Genomic DNA, 21,140 nt, shown 5'->3' on the forward strand with positions numbered 1-21,140 from the left:
CCATCCCCATCCCCATCTTCTTCTTTTTATTCATAGTCACCGGTAAGGGTTAAAAGAAGAAGGAAGAAAAAGCTTGCAATGAGCAGATTGCCAAGAAAGTTGGACTGTACTCGTCAGCACAGTACTTTCCCAGTGCATGTTGAAATAGAAGTAAACCAGAAGTAATTAAATTACCTCTGGCCACCCCTACTTCGAGCGAATCTGCTCATTCGTAAAATGTTTCTATCTAGCTAGATCATTTTATAATAGTGACTGCAGATTGGCCAGGAAAATGTGCACCTATGGGCACACTGACCTAATTCGTCTTGAGATAGAAGCAAACTAGAAGCAGTCAGATTACCTCTAGCCTCCCCCTATTTCAAGAGACTCTGATCAATTTGGAAAATGCCTCTCTATCCCTAAGATCATCATAGTCACACCACCTGACGATAGTGACTGTAGATTAACCAGAGAGATAGATTGGGCGAGAAACTTTGTACTTGTTGGCACAGCGGTATACTAATTCTTTCTTGAATAGTACTCTCGTGGTTGTTTGAATCTGCACCCCTTTCCCCACCCATTGGCTTTGATCCAACTTTTTTTGATCCTTATTTTACTATTTTTTTGTGCTTTGTTAATTAGAGAAGCAAAAAAGTGTCTCATAAACACACGCAACCCCCCAACAACCAAAGTCACATTCCATCGCATTGCACGATCGTGTCTATCATCAAGAACATGACACCAGTCCTTGAAAGAATTTCTAAAAGTTGTCTATTGTGATACATAAGATCTAGTGACATCTTTCCCGTCTGAGTTCATCCTCTATGTGAGCGGGAAATCGGTCAGATCCAATTTCTCGCCCATATAAAGTATTAAATACAGCTAATTAGTGGAAGGTCATCACCTAATAGACAAACTATTCGCGGAAATTTACAACATTTCTGTCAACATTCATACTGGCATCATTTGTTCCCGACGAAAGGTAATGATGGGTTCGCATTCACCACCACAGCACCGGTATCTGGTGCATTCAAAAGTGCGACTTTCACAACACCTCCTTAAGAAGCACCAATGAATCCTTTGGTTGCGCCAATGAATATGTAATTACATGGATCTGCAGCGGTGAAGTTCGAAAAATTTGACTAATCCGTGGCAGGCGTGACCATGCCTCTTCACTGATCTCCTTAGTAGTGTTGCTACGGTGGAAGAAAATGTGTTGTAGACTGATGCGAATTCAGGCAACTCACTTCCAACCAGGGAGCTTAATCTTCTGGGGCCTAGCCCCCAACGCTGGCTCCGGAGCAAAGTTGACTCACCATCCTGGTGAGTCGCTTACTATCACGCTTACCTCCTTCAGAAAAGATTCCACTACGTAAGGTTACAGGCGCTTACGTCCGCCGGGGTCCGAGACTCTATCGTCCGCCTAGCGCCCGTCAGGCTATTCAGACAGACTCTGAATGCCCTGTTCACTGCTATTCTCATGCATTGTACAACACCGAATGACTTAGGCCTTTTAACGTCATACCAAGGACGAAATCAAATGGCACACTCCGCGACTTTCAAAAAGAGTAGAGTGTGGAAAGATTAGGCTCTCACTCTCATAAATGAAGTCGTAGGCTGAAAGATTGCGTGCGCGATTTTCCATCGTCTAAATGCAGCGAGGTTTTGTGAAGGTGTTGGTATTACTCATTTGACGTGGCCTTTTGGAATAATCCGAGAATTCGTGCTCAATCGGTAAGATTTTCAAAGTTCAGCCAAAGAATTCTCCGCCTACCAACGTCTCCCATGGTTTCCCAGACTCCCAGACCTGCTCCATCAATCTCCGTGCTTTATGTGCTTGTGTCATTCCGTACCTCTCAACCCTGTTCATTCGTTCGAGGATATCCGATCTTTGTTTGTCATCCCATATATCACATCCAGCTGTGAACATGGGAAATAACAAGCATGCTTCGGCACTACTTCCTTTCCTAATCTTGTTGAAGGAGCCAAGTATCTCACCAACGGCATGCTGAACATCCTCATGTGCTGAGGGTTTTCCCAGTATCCTGCGATGTAAATGAACTAGTCCAGCAGAATGAAAAGCCTCATTGGTTGCAGCGACCTCAAGACTATCCCAACCATATTCTGCTTCGGACTTAGATTGCATGTGGGTGCAAGGTTTCGCCGGGTGACGCCGCGACTCGATAAGATCTGCTTCTAGTTTGTGCGCGCGGGTCACAACTTCATCGGATGGTTGCCAATCTTGTTTAATCGTTGAATCAGGATTAATGCGACGCTCGTCACATTGACGCGCAAGATTAGCAACTTTGGCAAGTATTCGGATGCAATGACTAGTGAAGCCTAGAATACAATCAATCTGGTAACCATCCTCTTCATCTTCTGCTTCATAATCCAGCATCCAGGCGGACGAAAGGTTTTGTCCTCCACTCATACTGCCAAGGACATCCAAATATGCAAACCAACTCCATAGAAAAGACGAGACTTTATCTTTCCGGGACATAGTTTGCATACGATGGGCTCCACCTCTGGCAACGAGCATTTGTCTTGCGAACTCGAGGTGTTTCTGCCATGGAACGGCAACTCCAAAGACCTTTGGAGATATTATCTCCAAAGATGCGAGCATGATTACCGTGGCAAGGTTAACATTTGATGTAATCTTATTCGGATCATCGAGTGCGTGCCTAAGGTTAGGAAAGATGTCTTTGACCCATAAAGCTATACGAGTCGCAGGTTCCGGATGTCTTAGGAGTCTGGCTCGATGTGTGGCAGAGTACGCAAGTAGAAGATGTAACAAATCATCATCTCGAACCGCCATCTGCGGCAGAATACTTCGGAATGGATTAGAAGAACAATTGTGTGGTATCAGACAGCCTGCTGTATGGTCTAGAAAATGATGCTAGGACAGGTTAGTTGTACAGCTCAAAGCCAGTTCGCGAAAAGAAGGCTTACAAATACTGTTATTCAGTCAGCGGTGAATTAAGATTGATAATGAGAATACTCACAAGTAGATTCATAGGATTTTCCAGTAGTTTCGCAGGCAGTGGTTGAAGTACACGAGGTATACATATCGAAACCGGTTTGTCATAATATCCAACTTCAAGGGCTGTCTCATTGATTTCCATACCGAAGCCAAATTCCATTGGCGATAACTCCCCTCCATTATCTGAATCAAAGTCCTGGTGAATTTCCGATAGCTTGGGAGACGATTCTGATATTGCATTAATGTCATCATTCTTACCAATGTCCAAGTCTACCAATCCTCGATCAATTCCCCATGTTTCTGTATCCTGGTATACATCATGCATGTACGGTGTCCAGTCCTGACTTTGGTAATCCCACCCTCTCCCATTGCTGGGTTGTTCAGAGGGTGTCCCATCAAGCGGTCCCGACAACAGTGAATTTACCGAGAGTCTGCGTGAGAATTCACGACTTGGCCTAGCTTTGTTCTTATCAATATCCACCCCGCGTATTGATTCAGGTTCTACCTCGGATGTATGAATGCTTGTATTTCGAGAGTCGTAGTTGGGATCCGAATTGGATACTAAAGGAGGAAGCATTCGTGCACTATGGAGTGAACTGTCGTATCGCGTGCGTTTAGCAGGTCGATCTGCGATAGAGCTTTCAGTCGCTGGCGTTCCACGACCACTTCCGAGATATGGAGGAGTTGACAATGGACTTTCGGTACCCGGGAGTGCGCTTCTGTTTGAAATTGGACTTCCAGATTCATCTGCAACTTGAAGGTGGCCAAATATCAATAGGCTAGGTGACTGAGCTGAGAGTGGAGTGATGGGGGCACTGGATTGATACCGTTCGAAGCTTTGAGGATAGTGTTGGTTTTGGCGACCATAATCTTTGGGCAATGTATCTTGGAAAGTTACAATGGGTGGATATGCAGGTCGGGTCAAGGCGGGATCAATCATCGATGTATCGGCCATACGTTCCACAGATGCCCCATCGTCGCGACTTGAATGCTCATCACGATGCGCAGATACTGCGGGGGAAGAGCGGAAGCTTGTATATGACCCCGAAGCCGAAGGGTTGTTACTTGCATTTGGATTTGTTTGGTTCGAGGTCAAGAAGGTACTCTGCCCAGTAGTAATGACATCACTTTGAGCCCTTTTCTTGCCTCGGCCCTCCCAATTCAATCGTATACTGTAATCGCAGACTTCGTTCAGTTTCGAACAATTCACACAAGCTGGACGACTTTCGTCGCATTTGACTTTGCGAGCTTTGCAGGGCCTATGAGTGGTATTTATATTCAGTTCCAAAATCTATGAATCATCGTTACCATTAGCATACCAACATCCATTTCTACTCCTTCTCTTAGGTTCTGGTGCTCCCACTTTCTTTGGGCGTGGCATGATGAGAATGAACGAATAGTTTGTAAACGAATGACAATACCGGTTTCCGACATTGACTTAAGTTGGTAGTGTCTGATTTGTCGCGGATTTTTGCCATAAGTAGAATTGGATTTGGATTTCGATTTGGTAGATAGCACTATTGAATTTGTCTGTATCAACATACTAACGATCAAAATAAGGGAAAGAAGTCGTCCCAAGGAAAGACGATCAATATGGACGGATGGAATTTGAGGAGGATTCTGGATTTCCAAGGAAGAACAGGATTCATAAACGTTTAAGTTGAAGTTTATCTAGGTAGTCAAGTGTCTAAGTGCACTTTGCAATTGAAAATTGGTAATAAAGCCTTGGACAAGTGAGGGATGGATACGATGAATGGGTAAGATGAATAGATATCTGTGGAGAAGATGTAGAAAGGTGGGGAGAAAATGAGAAGCTCGACATATTTCTGATTAGATAATAGATATGATATACTTTTGCCAATACGCCCTAATGCTGATAAGACCAAACATCTAACCATTGATCAACAATTGACCAATGATAGTTCAAATGTTTGACTAATGACGGATTAACATCAAGGATAATCGAACAAAGTGGGTGTCCTTGCTTACGTCCTAGCTTGTCGCCGTTGGTAATAAATCTCCTAGTAACTTCACTTGTAATCTTGGTATTTCTCTCTCAAGCTAATCAGTGCTCCTAGATGAATACCTGACTCAAGGTCTCGAATGGTCCAAATCCTACTCGAGTATATCGGTACAATAACTGTGTCATGTTCTCCTTCATATGACATCTAAATGATATCTATATTGAGAATTTTGATGTCCTCCTCCGGTTTCTCTTTATACACTCGCGTATTTTCAATCTTGTGAATGACATCTAAACCTTGAATTGCCCTTCCGAAAATGGTATGTTTGTTGTCTAACCATGGCTATATGGAGAAGAAGAAGAATATTAATTAGTACTTATTACGTCTTACGATCAATTGAAGATCTTGAGGACATGTTGTGAACTTACAGTCTTTTCCGTGGTAATGAAAAATTGACTACCATTGGAGTTTGGTCCCGCATTCGCCATACTAACGGTATAAGGTTTGTCATGTCGGAGAGAACTGAATTCATCGGCAAACTCTTTGCCCCAAATACTTTCACCACCGGTGCCATCTCCTAATGGATCTCCGCATTGGATCATGAACTTTCGAATGACACGGTGGAAGATGGTATTATTGTAATAACCTTGTTTCGAATGTGTCACAAAATTCTCAACGGCTTTGGGGGCTGCATCGGGGAATAAGCGTATATGGATATCTCCGTATGTGGTGTGAATAACAGCTGCAGTTCCAGTCTCGGCGGCTTTTGCCTCTGCCAATTTCTTCCCATTTGTGTTGGTAGGTTTTTCATTTTGAACATCGCGTTCAGATTTGGAGACTTCTTCGTCATTCGTGAACATGTAAAATCGCACTTTCCCAACTCCCGTCGCAAATAATATCGGATCCCGAAGTTCGGATTCCTGCAGAAGAGGATTGTTGGACGCTGCCATGGCAATCGTTGTGACACCTTTTTTCTGTGGTTGACCTTGGTACATTGCAATATTAAGAGGTCTAAAGTTCTCATCTCCTCCATAGACCTTCACGACTCGGTTCGTATAAGTGTTCAAAACCTTTGCGCCGAGTATTGATCCATATATTATGAAGTGTCCCGTCTCGTCAAATATAACATTAGCTTTATTTCGTAGAGTTGGCGTTTCAATTTCTCGTTCTGTAGCAAGTCGGCGGCCAAATTCTAGATCTTCTAACTTCTTCAATGATGTTCCTGCCTGTTGCATTTCTTCGATAACCTGCAGCGATTCATCGTAGGTACGATATAATTTTCCAGTTGGAAAATCAAACACTCGAACTTTGCGATCGGGGAATGAGACAGTCGCGAACTGCGAGCCAGTTGGAGAAATTGTAAGAGAAGTGGGTGTTGATTTCGCCTTCTTAAATTCGAACAAACTAGTGGAAGACTTGTATTCGAAAACATTATCGGGCTTCTCGTAATTCCCTCCTGGTCGCCAGTATTCAATCATGCCATTCTCGTCTGCTGATATAACACAATTGTAAGCATCATTGTAGGCCATCAACGAGACAACACTTCGATGTAAGCCGGAAATTGTATGGATTGGTTCCTGATTCTCTCCACGACCATCGTATATCCGAATTGTATGATTAACTTCGTCAGATACAGCTAACATGGGAAGGGATGCGCCACGACCATGTACCCAGCAGACACATTTCGGTGTGAATTCTAAGGTTAGCATCGATAAGAGATCAAAGGTCATCACATCGAATATCTTGATTGTTTTATCCGCGCCAGCTGTCGCAAAGCTTCGTCCATCTGCACTGATCGAAACACTTTTGATCTCTCCAATGTGTGTTCTAAACTCCTTCACAAATTCGATACCGTCGCCTCCTTTCTTCCAAAATTTAACCACTCCATCGACGGAGCTTGTGATTAAGAAGTCTGTCAATGGGGTCATAGTAACAAACGAGATTTGCTCTTTGTGCATCAGAGACTTTGAATACCGTGCAGAGGTTGGCAGAGCTGAGATATAGAGCTTTTCGTAGGGAAGCTTGCGACGCTTCTTTTTGGGAGCTTCCGCAGATGGCAGTTGAGGTCCCATATCATCGTCGGACGAGGAGTCTTCATCTTCGACATCGAGCTTGCGTTTATTAGAACTGGAAGCTGTATCAGCCATATTGATAAAACTGAATATTGTAGACTTTTTAAGTGAAGAATAAGTGTTGTTTGAAGGCCAATAATGGTTCAAGAAATTAAGTTGACGTGAACGAAATAATATCACAAGGCTGAGCCCAGGATACACTAGCGTGTTTTGGTCGTGCAAGGCTGGATAGCCTTATCTAAAATTCTTGCAGCTACTCCACATAATAGACGTCATTGCTTCGGATCTATATATTCATGGTAACAGCTACCGGTACATATTTTCTTATCACAACTACAAGACTCTCAAGAACTCAACAATCATGGGTTCTACTTCAGCAGCCAATAAACTCACCTCCCGTCATCCCCTTCAACGTCTTCCCTCTCCCTCTCCAACAATCTCCGCCCTCGTTCATCTCATTGGCCTTGCTTCCTTCTCTCTTTCTTATAAATATCTTTTTGACTTCCCAACATTCATCAACTCCTCATATGGCTGGCACTTCCAATACCTCACCATCATTGGTCTTACTCTAGCTTTTTTGACATTTGTCTTCGGCTTCCTCGCAGACATCACTCTTTCCCCAAGACTTTTCATGATCAAGAATTCTCTTTCATTATGTTCTGCCCCTCTGGAAGTTTTGATCTCCGTGTTGTATTGGGGAATCTCGGCTATTGATAAGAAGCTTTTGGTGCCTCCCGAGATCTATATTAGTCCATATGCTGATATCGGGTTCCACGCTATGCCAGCGATCTTGTTGACTATTGATCTACTATTCTTGAGTCCGCCTTGGACCATCAATGCATTGCCTGCTATGGGACTTTCATCAACCTTGGCCGTTGCATATTGGGCTTGGGTGGAACAATGCTATAAGTATAACGGATTGTGAGTAGTCTATAGCTGAGCATTTTTATCTGACGAAAAATCGAATGCTAATATCGATGTTTAGTTACCCATACCCATTATTTGGACATCTTGATACAACGCAGAGAGCAATTTTGTTCACCGGAGCTGCCTTGACGATGACTGGTAGTACAGCAGTGCTTAAATGGCTATATGGAAGAGTCAATGGTTTGCAGGGTGCTCAATATAGAAGCAGTCCCAACAACATTAAGGGGAAATAAACTTATCTTTATAGATATGATTTTTGATAGAAAGATAGACACTGATTTATGGATTTGGGTGGCTGCAATTTTTTGTACCTTTCATATATCTACCTAGTCCTTCAAGTTTAGAAGGTTTCTACAATTTGACCATGTTGATTGAGAAGGTTTCGTTATACATCTGATATGAGGTACAGTCAGCGATGCGGCACTCGTGTGGCTTGCTAAGCTAGCTGAAGTTTCAATTTCTACTTCATTCATAGGCAGTACCATCACCAAAACACGTTGCACGGCTGTGCAAACCCCCTCATTCCTCGAAATGGGGGAATGGAAGTATCATCCAGATATATCCTCAATCATCTACGTACCACTACCTAGTAGATAATCATGCAACATTGCGGCAGGCTTTTGGAAGTTTGGAACATATGACAAATATGCTCCGCAGCAACTTCTTTCCGAACAAGTATATTCTTTACAATAAGATGTTATTTCACTATGAAGAAAGTTCTATTTCTCAATTCATTCATTCTCAACATCCAAAACATCAAAATCGTCACCCTCGACTAGATAAGCCCCTCCAATCAATCAAACCCTCCAATGATTTCCTCTAGATCTCGTTTTCGTATTCATAGGCGCAGCGCAACTCATGAACTTAAACTTGAACTTGAACTCGAACTTGCAATCATCCTTACATCTACTAAATATGAAAAGGAGCCAAAGCTATATTATATCATCGATAACTCGGCTCATCAAGATAACTCCATGTCTGATTCTAGAGAAGATCAAGGCAGATTATCTTTATCAAACCCGGGACGCATGAATAAAACTTATGGGGAGGTCGATAGGGTGGGTATGTGATGAGAGTGAGAATGAGAATGAGAATGAAAAAGATGGAGAGAAGTATAGAAGTATATAATTATAGATGTAAAAATGCATTAGCTATATCTAAATTCTGAATTCACAAAAGTTCCAAACCAAAAGTATAACAATACCTTCTCTTCTCTTCTCATCTTATCTCCCCATTAGTCACTACCTAGGTATCTCCATCAAATCAAACCCATCAATCACATCCTGAGTTTCCCACATCAAATTGTATATCGAGAAATATACAGATCGTTTACTTGAAGATGGGAATGAATATATATATGAAAAAGAGGAAATACACAATAATATCATACTCTCCATCACACTCTCCATCAACATCCAATTCTCCATCCATCACTAATTCCCTTCCTCTCGGGCCTCTCCAGATCTCGCTGTGTATACCTACCTAGTTAATCTCCCTCTTGAGTCTTGAGTCTTGATCCATGGATATCTGAAAACGAGAATCCAAAATTGTGTGAAATTATAAAGTTGAGTTGGGATTACAGATTATCTATCTTCTTTCGTAATCCATAACACCTAGTCTTTCCCATCCCATCCCATCCCATCCCATCCCATTTTATCCAATATCTCAAAACAAAAACGAATATCCTATCTATACAAACACTATCCATTCATTTATCTGTCTCCATCTCTATCTCCACCCCCCATATATTTCTTCCCAATCCCCCCTGAATTTCCACATCCCGATCCACAACCCTACCCACCAACTACCCACCAATTCCACTCGTCTATATTCCGCAAAATCAACATCAAGCCTCACCCTCTCTCTCATCCCATCCCAAATAATCAACAAATCCCTCCCTCACTGAAACACAACCCCAACCCCAACCCCATAATTTCCCCAGAAACTCACCTCCCTCCCCCTCCCCCTCTTTCTTACCCTGCACCTGTACCATACAACACGACTCAAAAGTTGAAACACAACTTTAAAAATAAATATTAACACTAAATAACAGTCCATATCCATATCCATATCCACATCCGCTTTTTACCACATATACTGACTCCTCAATTTCCTCCCCTCCTTTCCCTGTTTCCCATACCTCCGCCGCTCTCACCAAAATAACAATAGAAAATCTTTTCAGAAACAAAAATCCCACCAACTTTTCACCTCGACTATCTCGCGTCAACCCTCACTATCAACAATCATCTATTGTTACCCGTGGGCACGTTATGAATCTGTAAATGGGGAATATAGCGGGAGGCCGTATTTTGAGGAGACAGCGTTAAGGCCCAACAATAGACAGATGAATATGCACACATCCGTAGCACCAACATAACAGAGGTATTGCAAATCAAATCAGATCAACAAGATCAATCAACGCTCGAAATTATCATGTCTATCTACCAATCCTTTGCTCATTAATCCTTTCCAACTTTCCCATTTTCCACAATTCCCATGCTCGCTTTTCCATATAAACAATCAACCAGTGATTTATCGCTTGCCGTATCGTCATACGTAACCTCCAGTCCCATGCCTCATTAACATTTTCCACTTCCGTATTCTTCTTTCAGTTTTGACATTTCAATCATCTATTTCGATAATTGAGAAACGTCATATTGTGCAGCATCATGATACAAATCGATCAAACAACCTGCACTCCAAGCTTGTGTTGGAGACTACCATAAAATTAGCACAGATCATCTAAACAAATATAGGAAACAACATACTGAATCAGGACAATAAGCTCCATCTTTTTGTGTCAATTCCGTCAAACCAGCCCAATCACTATTAACAATAGCTTCTTTACAGCCCGCCAATCTTCTCGTGATTTGTTGGAAAGCTTCCGTCTTAGCCGCTGGAGTCTTTCTTCTCTTGAGGTCGAATTTCAACAAAGCTCTTAAGAAGAAACCAGTTGGCCATAACCATTCTGGACCTTGGTGATAGTTTCTTCCTTTTGAAGTTGAGAAATCTTCACTATCCTCGGAGTTGATGTAGTATGGTCGATAATTAAGATCAGCTGGATCAAGAGTTGCCATACCAGTAGGTCCACGAAGTACTTTATCCGCCAGAAATAAGGCATTAAGGGCATGAGCATCGTCAAAGAGGTCTGGGGCAACCGTCATGGCAATTGGGAAATTTGATCGTAGTTGATAATCTTCGTACTCTTTGCCAGATTTGTATAGATCCTTGTAAATACCTCTTCGGTTGACAATAGGAGTATTCACATCATACTTGGAGTCATCTTTAGCGTCCAGTGGAACATAGTAACAACGTTCAAAGTTCTCTTTGATCTTATCGGCCCAGTCTGAGAAAGTGATGACTTGCATGTTTGGATCTGAAGTGCTGACGCCAGCATACTTGTACTTGCCTTTCTCGTGAAGTTCGGCTACCCAGCGAAGAGTACTGTATAAGAGACCAGTGATTTCAATAGCAGCTCCATCACGAGGTGTACCAGGAACTCCCTTGCTCTTGGCTTTTTCACTCTCTCCCATCTTGTCCATCCAAGTACCACAGTTGTGTTGGTTACCACCAAATATCAGACCAGTTGACCAATCAACTTTGATGTCAATGTTGAATCCCTCGGAGCTCATTTGCATGTCGAGGTTTGGACCGGCATTTGCTTCTCTGAATGACATTCCGGATGCATGACGTTGCAAAGATTCCTGAATAATATCCTCCAAGACTGATGTCTTTGAGTATGCTCTTGGATCATCAGAATCAAAGTAGGTATCATCGTAAGGTAAAAATCGTCGAGGGACCTTCTCTTTCAGAAGATCCAATCCATTTGGTACAATGTTGGTATAGTCTTGAATGGTTTGTAACATGAACCAAATTGAATCTCGAGAGTTGTAACGTGGCAAGTTACCACTGCTCAACAAGTTAGGTATCATACCATGCTTCAAGACACTTGAGAATGCGAGAATATGTTCTCTTGCTTCAGCATAGCGACCTGTACCAAGGAAGAGACCTCTTGCAGAGATGAATACATCCCTACCCCAACATCTAGCCCACTCGACTGCAAAATGCGGCAAGCCAGCTGCTAAAGAAGGTACTGCCTTCTTGGGGTACAAAGATGCAGAATTGACATATCCAGTCTGTTGAACGCTAACCATAGCTAAATCTTGTAAGAACCACTGTCCCTCACGGACATTCTCATTCATCAATGCCAAACTTCGCTCCCAGGCAGCTCGGTAAGCAGTTCGGATAACTAGACCAAAGTAACGGGGAAGTAAAAAGCTTGGCATTTTTCGAATCGCATCGAAACGTTCCTTCAACCAAGCCGTTGGCTTTTGTAGTCGTTCATAGCCGGACCTGTTTGACATTTTCTCCAATCTACCGATGATATAGTCAAGTGCCCATTGTCCTTCTCTCAAGTGGTTGCACATGGGATGTCCCAAGTTATTGTCTTTGATGATATTCTTGAGTACACTCCACCAACCTTGTAAACCAGCATATACGAGTTTACCGTGGCCAGGAATGTCGTATACTCCATCTTTACCCTCACTAGCATCGAGCTCTTCCGCCTCACATTTATAAAGGACGACGTTCAAATCAACCAAGTCCAATTCGGAAAATGCCGCCTTTGCTCCCGAGGTAACAAATGTATCGAGACCAGTCGCATGCTCAGCAGCAGGTATCCAAGTCTCAAATAATGCAATACTTCCGGGAGGAAATTTGTCTCGTACGGAAATTGTTGTTTCCCCATCTTTGTATTCCATACGGACTCCAGGAAGATTAGAAACTTTGCTAGGTAATCCTCTTAGATACTTCTTGTCCCCTAATGCCTCCTTCTTTGCCTCTTCAGAAGTGTCGACTTCCAGCATCCAGCTGCCAAGATGGCTCGCCTTAGTGCCCCCAAGATGAACTGGGTTGAAACCTCCATTTCCGTTGCCGTAGCCAGGGAAAGCAGTATGTGCGATAAGGAAGTACCCCTTTCTAGATTCGGGATGCACTCGATGAACAGTAATATACTGATCTTCGTGGTGGATGTATGTTTCTGCGTACCCATCCTTACCCATAATACTATGGATTTGATTGAGAAGTTTCTTGACACCACCGATGCCACCTTCGCCAGCTCCAATCTTGACTTCCTTTTCGGAAGAAGCAGAGGTGTACAATCTCGTTTCATGAACAATTTCGACTAGCTTGGGATAAATTTCATCGTAGCCCATGACGCTACCAATGGCACTTGAACACATGGCAACCAATGCAGCATTTGGTAAAGTGTCCCGAGCATCACGCTTTTGAGCTGGAACTTCGTTGTCATGGGTACAATCCATAAAGAGAGCATGAACTGGAGTATATCTGATGGTGCGAATGATTTCTTTGCCGGGTGTCGATCCATTGGATCTACCATGTGGTGTCTTCTGTTCTGCACCTGATACTTCGTCGACCTCAAAGCTACCAATGGGTCTACCGCCATGTCGATGAACAAGACGACTGACTTCGCCAGTACTCCAAGCCTGCATTGCTTCTCTGATGAGTGAACTTAGACCAAGACGTTTGACGAAAACGTAGTCCATTTCTTCTGACCCGGTGAAGAGTTCAGCAACTACATAAAGATTTGGTCGAATTCTTCTTGCCTCGTCTAAAAGAAATTCAGCTACATGAATAGGTGTAGAGTGTGCATTATCGATACGGAAACCGGTGAAATAGTTTGCCATGAGACGTGTGTATTTCGCCATAAAGTCCCACAAGAAGGGACTGTCTTCGCGAGATTCTCCATAACGCAACTTTACACAGTCACCCCAGACAATAACTTCACGGCGCAAATACGCACGAGATTTGGGACCGGCATTGTCAATAAGTGCATTTGCAGCCCAAATCCAACCATTGTTTGCCAAAGCAAGGTCTTCTTGGTTGTGCTTGGAGGTAGTAGAATTCTTAGGTAATCTGGTGAAGTAGGTTTCAATGAGAGGATTTTTGTCGTCAATTGGACCGAGTTTTGGGCCATTATCGTCAAGACGGACATATTTGGTGCGGTTGAACAGCTGGTCGAGAATCTCAGCAACATCAACATCGTATTCTTTGTAGTATGGAAGGTTGACTTCGTCCAAGATGCTAGTCAAACGGCTTCGAGCTTCAGCACGATCGGCACCATTCGACTTATCGCCTTCGAATCTTCCAAACAAGGCTGTGAGCAGTGCTGCACCAACTTCTGGGTTGATCTTTCTTCTGTATCTTTCCCCAAGTCTGTCTGTGTTGAGCATTCCTTTTTCTCTCAAGAATGTTGCCTGTTCCGCAACCGAGGCATTCTTGATAGCTTCTAAACCACCAAAACCAGATCCACCGAATCCGCCCTCGGGGAATGAAATCTTGTTAGCTGCCCAAGCCTCTACTACTGCATCGGCATCTCTCTCAATCTCGATAACATAGTATTCCCATAGACGGAGTTTGGCAATGACTTCGGTTTTAACGCCTGCCATGACTTTGACCAGATCATCAACAGAGTTGAGTGTAGTTGGGAGATCAAGCTTGGCAAGATCTTTACTAAATTCTAGCAATTTAGTATCCAACTCTAAAGCCGAACGCAACCATGGTGCTGTTGACACGTTGTAGCCAACTTCTGGATGCTCCTCAAGCCATGCGCTATTGTTCGCAGTGTGGTTCCAGACCACATCGGTCAATCCCAAAAGACCATGATTGTCTTCCATGCTCTTGACCAGTTTTTTGATGTCTTTTTCGCCATTAGGGAAGCACTCAGGGTCCCATGAGCATTGATCATATATACTGTATGGAGAATTTGATTCACCACGCTTTTGCAAGGGGGTAAAATGAACCATGTTGTAACCTCTCTCACTGATCCCCCGGAGATGCTTTTCCCAATCCTTGGGGTACTTTCCCATGAATTTTGAAATGACAGAGAAGACTGACAATGCAGGCAAAGGCAGTTGCCTGCCTTCCAGCTTCAAAGTTGGAGCAACATCAATGTAGTATACTGGGGATTTGGTGGTTTCGATGGGAGCGGTATTTGTGTCATCCAAGTCCGGCAGAGCTTTGTATGTGGTATAAAATGCGAATGCGCCAGCTGAATGAATGGGTATCGAGATTTCAATGGTACGATTAAAGTCTGGTTCCAACCTATACAGTCAGTTCTTGCAATCCATGGAGATTCGCAGGCAAAAACTCACTTGAATTCACGGAACTGGTCTCGTTGAAACTCCACACCTTCCTCGGGAATGTTCACCCAAAGACTGCCTTCTCGACATATCGAAGATGTTCCCTCAATAGCAAAACGGACAGTTATTGGCTCTGTGCCTTTAGGTGTCAGATAGATATATCCTCCAGATACATCGGGACTCCCATCATCCTTGAGAGGGAGTAGATAGATTTCGTTGGAAACCATCGTCTTTGGCGCTGCAGATTTGGCGAACCAACAACGTTAAATATTATTGAAAGCGATTATTGTGAGAGAACTGGGTTCCAGAAGGGATCGGCACAAATCAAAAAGACGACACAGGCTTTGAAAAGGTGAGGATGGAGAGAAGAATATGAAGCACAAAAAATAAACGACAGAGACGGAGCAAATGATGGGGGATGGAGTTGAGGTGTACTTTTAAGAAAAACTCATAGGAAAGTGCATTAGTTTTAATTAAGTGGTATAGGTAGCTTCCAAGTGTTTGCTGATGGTTTGATAGAGGTAGGTTGGAAGCGGGCCCCTTTGGAGTTGGTGGGTTGGTGGGCTGGGTGGGCAGACGAACATATGGGACAATGGTGGGAGAGTGGGCGCGGGTAAGATGCTGGTCGAACCAGAGGAAAGACCCGGCTTGTTAGCAAAAATACTAGGGAATCGATTGGTTGTGCGGCGTTTGCAATGCTTTAGGATGGAAAAACTGAATGTGATACGTCATGATAAAAATAATACCTAGCAAGTGACAATCAGGTACAATGATGGATTTCTTACATTTGCTCAAACAAAAACTGGTACGCGGCGGCAAGGTTGTATTGGGACTGATAGACCGGTATGGTGGTCTAGACCATTGATTGTTCTTTGCTCCGAGTATCTACGAGGGAGGGAGCGTCGAGTTTCTTTCCGTAAGCTTTAAGCTTTGAATGGATTTTGATATAAGCTTTGGAAATGATATTGATGAAGAAAAGATATACGAGGAGGAGTTTTGGTTGGAAGGATACTTTGTGTGGTATACTAGGTACTTACTAGGTACTTTCAAGTCCTACTGTACATCTATTCTCAAGTACTACCTCGAATATTATACTTACTTCCAAATACTACCTACTTTGTAAACTATATCGATTTTCAAGTATTACTCTATGGTACCATATCTGCTTCCAAGTACTACTCTAAATATTTACCTACCTTCAAGTATTACTTTGTGTGTTATACTATATTTAGTAGGTACTATCAAGTACCACTTTATATACTATATCTATTCTCAAGTACTACCTTGAATATTATAGCTACCGGATACCTCCAAGTATTACTCTATATATTATATTTGCTTCCGTATACTACTTTATATAATATATCTGCTTCCAAATGCTACTCTGTATACTATATCTGCTTTCAAGTACTACTCTATCCTCCACCCACCTAGCTGTTAGACTCGAAAATAGTCAAATAATTAACTTCATTCACACCATCATTCGGTTGTCGGGTATCTCCCTCCCTTAACCTAGGTAGATATACGGACGGCTAGGCCAGGGGTTCAGGGCTGCTAAAATCATAATAAACTTCATTTAGTTTTCATCTCGAAGTAAAAAAATAGAAAGTTATCAACTACCAGAGTCATGAATAATAACAATCCTCATACGAACAATATGTGTAAGTGCCTACATCACAATAAAAGTTTCATATTGTCTTCTCCACCTACAACTCCCACTCCAAATCCATCTCCAGCACCAATTCAGCACATAAACCTCGACATGAAAAGATAGAGAGGCCATACAATCACGAATGCAATTCTCATGCTCAAGTTGGGCTACTCATGTTGTGTTCATACATTCATCCAATGTTCACTCAACTGAATATTACCAGCAAGTCATTTGTCACTTTCTGGACTTCCACAGCATCTGCACCCATAACTTCCATGGCGCTTATTGGATCCCGCTGTCGTTTGGGTACTCGTACAGCGTCAAAACAGCTTCCCATGGGATTTGGAAAAAGCCACAATGGTGATAAGAATACACTAAACCAATTTCGAAAGCGGTCAGCTGCCCCCTGCTTCAATCACGAGCAATTCACAAGCTATCACAAGTGACAGAAGAGCAAGCGAGGCTTTTTTGTCTCAACATTCTGTCTGGTATCTCAAAGTCTCAAAGTACTTGGTATTTTGCCTCCCTTTGCGTGTGCTGATTATCCTTTCTATTAATTCCTCCTTTCACGTCATAGCATATGTGCATGCTTATAAGATTTACAGCAGCATCAAATCAAACTCTTCGAAGAATAGCACAGACAGCTCGACATCTCAATACCCCTCAAGTGAATAAAATGGCGACCTTGGGAGCATGGAGTAAAAAGCACAAGGTGACGGTGGTTGGATCCGGTAACTGGTAAGTCACTATTAAATCAAACCCAAGAGATCGATCATTTTGTTGATATCTGCTAGGGGCTGTACCATTGCAAAGATTGTAGCAGAGAATACAAAACAACATTCCGATTTATTCGAGGAGGAGGTTCAGATGTGGGTTTATGAGGAGGAAGTTACCATACCAAAAGACTCGAAACACTACGATGCCTCCAATGATTCTCCTCAAAAGCTTACTTCGATCATCAACAAATACCACGAGAATGTGAAATATCTGCCAAACATCCAGCTTCCAGCCAATCTCATCGCCAACCCATCTGTAGAAGATGCAGTTGCGAACTCCTCGGTTTTGATTTTCAATCTCCCTCATCAATTTATCGGTCGTATCACAAAGCAACTCCAAGGACACATCCTACCATTCGCGCGTGGGATTTCTTGTATAAAAGGTGTGAATGTAACAGCCTCAGAGATCAGTCTTTTCAGTGAATGGATCGGTGAAGGATTAGGAATATACTGTGGAGCACTCTCAGGTGCTAACATTGCCAATGAGATTGCAATGGAGAAATGGTGTGAGACTACGATTGCCTATGATCCTCCCTCAATGGACTCGCGTGCCACGACTCCAACGGGACCCTCCCCTTCAAGCTCTCAAGTCAACCTCACCATTACGCCTGCAGATGAAGAACATAAAGATGTCAAGGGAAGAGTCAGCAAGACAAAGTTGAAGGCCGTACCATCGGAATATCCGCCAATGGATCATGCCTTATTCAAGACATTATTCCATCGTCCATATTTCCATGTTCAGATGGTTTCCGATGTAGCAGGTGTCTCTCTTGGGGGAGCCCTCAAGAACATCGTTGCACTAGCTGCGGGTTTCGTTGAAGGACGTGGTTGGGGAGATAATGCAAAGGCGGCTGTTATGCGAGTGGGCCTCCTTGAGATGGTCAAATTTGGCAAGGAATTCTTTGGAGAGACTGTTCATGGTGGTACTTTCACCGAACAAAGTGCTGGCGTTGCCGATTTAATTACAAGTTGCAGTGGAGGGCGAAACTTTAGATGTGCGAAGATGGCAATTGAAAGAGGAGTTACAGTCGATGAAGTTGAGAAGACGGAATTGAATGGACAAAAGTTGCAAGGAACCAGTACTGCAAAAGAAGTCAATGAGTTTTTGAAGTCTAGAGGAAAGGAGGGCGAATACCCATTATTTACTGCTGTCATTAGTAAGTCATTGAGTCTACCTCTACTTGCAAAGATTTCGCATACTAACAAGACCAGATATTTTAGAGGGCAGAAACACCGTTGATGATATCCCGGATTTGTTGGCCAAGTCGGATGAGTGAGAATTACAATAGCAATACATGGGATGGGCTTACGGTAAAGACTAGATAGAAGACGCAAGTCTTTGATTAGAAGGTCAGAGCAATATTATGGCTTACATCAATTCTCTTTTCCTATTCTTCCTCGGAGATCAATCTTTAAGGTCCGTAAGATTGTCTCCGGACCGACAATTTAAACTTATTTCTCGGAGATATTCCCTCGGAGATCTGTAATAGCCATGCTCACTGTACGACGAGGTTCTGATTCCTCTGAAGATTTTGGTTCACCGTTTCGTGGGTTCTAGACCAATCAACGATCCACGTTAATAATTGCAGGGGCTGACCCCACCAATGACATCGCTAAAACTTTTGTTGCGCGATGAATCATACGTCTCGAGCTTCTCAATGATTGCCCCGCGTACTCCGTACAGATTTCCAGAACCATTAATTCTACCTCTCAAAGAAAAATAATCTCACCTCAGCATACTCATTGAATATAAAAATCTATCCGTTGAAGGAAAGTATCTTTAAAAAATATAAAAGAAGCACATTTATCTAAAGATGTCGGTAAGTTACCAAACAAACACTCTTCTTATTCATTCAAGATGCCTCATTTCACAAGAAACCACTCTGACTCATTGAAGGCCTTCTACATAGAAAATCAGAACGTTGGACATAAGGACAGTACTGAAGATTGGCGCAGTGAGTACTGGATATTCCCGTCGCTACCGCTTGTATTAAAGAGTGCGACTGACAAAGTTTCCCTACAGTTCGAGGATACAACCCATTGACGCCTCCCGATTTGCTTCAACATGAAATTCCTCAAACCCCAGAATCCAAAGCAACCGTCTTAAAGGGTCGCAATGAGTCCGTCGATGTTGTGACTGGTGCAGATAAGAATGGCAGATTACTGGTAGTCATTGGTCCATGTTCAATTCACGATCCTGCGGCCGCGCTCGAATACTGCGACAAGCTTGTAGCTCTCAAGAACAAATACGAAGATGATCTTTTGATTGTCATGCGCTCTTACCTTGAGAAGCCAAGAACAACTGTTGGCTGGAAAGGACTCATTAATGATCCTGATATCGATAATAGCTTCAAGATCAATAAGGGGTTGAGGATCAGCAGACAATTGTTCGTAGATTTGACGGCGAAGGGAATGCCAATTGCTAGTGAAATGTTGGATACTATTTCACCACAATTCTTGGCAGATTTATTGAGCGTTGGAGCTGTTGGGGCTAGAACTACTGAGAGTCAATTGCATAGAGAATTGGCCAGTGGTTTGAGTTTCCCAGTTGGATTCAAGAATGGTACCGATGGTAGTCTTGGTGTAGCTATCGATGCAATTGGTGCCGTGCGACATCCTCATCATTTCCTGTCAGTTACCAAGCCTGGTGTCGCTGCCATTGTTGGTACAGTTGGAAATGAAGACTGTTTCGTCATTCTCAGAGGTGGTACTAAGGGTACTAATTATGATGCAAAGAGTATTGGAGAGGCGAAAGCTGCGCTTGAGAAGAATGGTGTCAGACAAAGATTGATGGTTGATTGCAGTCATGGAAACTCATTGAAGAATCACAAGAATCAACCAAAGGTTGCAGCTGTTTTGGCTGAACAAATTGCCGCAGGAGAGGATGCCATTATGGGTGTCATGATTGAGAGCAACATTAATGAAGGTAAGATCACCTAACTGTTTTACGTAATGAAATACTTGCTTACTCTGTCTGTCGTTAGGCGCTCAAAAGGTTCCAAAAGAAGGAAAGTCCGGTCTCAAACATGGCGTCAGTATTACTGATGCTTGTATTGGATGGGATGACACCGAGTCGGTTCTTGAAGAACTAGCGAACGCTGTTAAGCAAAGAAGAGAGCTCAAGAATGGTTCAAATGGCAATTGAAGGACAAGAAACCCCGGATGAAGTAGATGGTTGTTAGGTTGGAATTGGGGCGCATATAATGAGGATTGCCATGTTTCCTTTGTCAGTAAGGAGTTATTGGTTTGAGAAAAAAAAAGGGTTTCTGAATAGTTACATTTTGCAATGCAATGGATATAGATAATTTTGCAGTCAATTTTTGGTATAATTTGTTCGTGGGTGAGAAGACCAATCATGTCGTGCTTAATACAATTTGTCAGCATTAAAATGCAAGAATCATATCTGCCAAAATGATAAAATACATGACAGCTTGTAAAATAGTCAAAAATCTCAACATTTAGTATATCTTCATTACAATGTAGAAATAACATTCTGAACTTCCATATTACCGGGGATGATTTTCATAATTGAGATTCTGTAGCCATGATTGTCCGAGAAATAATCGTGTAATGAGTTTCAGCCAATCAAAATCCATTCAGTGGTAAGCCTGTGCCTAAGGCATAATTTAGC

General features: G+C 42.7%; 6 protein-coding genes across 6 annotated transcripts; 3 read left to right on the forward strand and 3 right to left on the reverse strand.

The window, feature by feature from the left end:
• Positions 1–1,729: 1,729 nt before the first annotated feature.
• Positions 1,730–4,340, reverse strand: EAF02_000849 (uncharacterized protein; the record flags this gene model as incomplete). The annotated part of the gene is made up of 3 exons (XM_038896897.1): positions 1,730–2,875; positions 2,982–4,218; positions 4,279–4,340. 3 exons carry the CDS (start codon positions 4,338–4,340, stop codon positions 1,730–1,732), a joined length of 2,445 nt encoding a protein of 814 aa, XP_038763756.1.
• Positions 4,341–5,127: 787 nt separating this feature from the next.
• Positions 5,128–7,070, reverse strand: EAF02_000850 (uncharacterized protein; the record flags this gene model as incomplete). Its single annotated transcript, XM_038896898.1, has 2 exons — positions 5,128–5,265; positions 5,352–7,070. The coding sequence occupies 2 exons, from the start codon at positions 7,068–7,070 to the stop codon at positions 5,128–5,130; spliced, it is 1,857 nt and encodes a 618-aa protein (XP_038763757.1).
• A 286-nt stretch (positions 7,071–7,356) lies between these two features.
• EAF02_000851 (uncharacterized protein) lies at positions 7,357–8,544 on the forward strand (the record flags this gene model as incomplete). Its single annotated transcript, XM_038896899.1, has 2 exons — positions 7,357–7,916; positions 7,981–8,544. The coding sequence occupies 2 exons, from the start codon at positions 7,357–7,359 to the stop codon at positions 8,153–8,155; spliced, it is 735 nt and encodes a 244-aa protein (XP_038763758.1). The 3' UTR covers positions 8,156–8,544.
• Positions 8,545–10,552: 2,008 nt separating this feature from the next.
• EAF02_000852 (uncharacterized protein) lies at positions 10,553–15,309 on the reverse strand (the record flags this gene model as incomplete). The annotated part of the gene is made up of 3 exons (XM_038896900.1): positions 10,553–10,639; positions 10,691–15,044; positions 15,095–15,309. The coding sequence occupies 3 exons, from the start codon at positions 15,307–15,309 to the stop codon at positions 10,553–10,555; spliced, it is 4,656 nt and encodes a 1,551-aa protein (XP_038763759.1).
• Positions 15,310–17,171: 1,862 nt separating this feature from the next.
• EAF02_000853 (uncharacterized protein) lies at positions 17,172–19,004 on the forward strand. The gene is made up of 3 exons (XM_038896901.1): positions 17,172–17,471; positions 17,528–18,666; positions 18,722–19,004. The coding sequence occupies exons 1-3, from the start codon at positions 17,314–17,316 to the stop codon at positions 18,784–18,786; spliced, it is 1,362 nt and encodes a 453-aa protein (XP_038763760.1). The 5' UTR covers positions 17,172–17,313; the 3' UTR covers positions 18,787–19,004.
• A 363-nt stretch (positions 19,005–19,367) lies between these two features.
• EAF02_000854 (uncharacterized protein) lies at positions 19,368–20,654 on the forward strand (the record flags this gene model as incomplete). The annotated part of the gene is made up of 3 exons (XM_038896902.1): positions 19,368–19,464; positions 19,533–20,435; positions 20,494–20,654. The coding sequence occupies 3 exons, from the start codon at positions 19,368–19,370 to the stop codon at positions 20,652–20,654; spliced, it is 1,161 nt and encodes a 386-aa protein (XP_038763761.1).
• Positions 20,655–21,140: the final 486 nt, after the last annotated feature.

The sequence above is a fragment of the Botrytis sinoallii genome (genome assembly GCF_014898435.1).
Source record: "Botrytis sinoallii strain Bc 23 chromosome Unknown BSIN_001, whole genome shotgun sequence".
Taxonomy (NCBI): domain Eukaryota; kingdom Fungi; phylum Ascomycota; class Leotiomycetes; order Helotiales; family Sclerotiniaceae; genus Botrytis; species Botrytis sinoallii.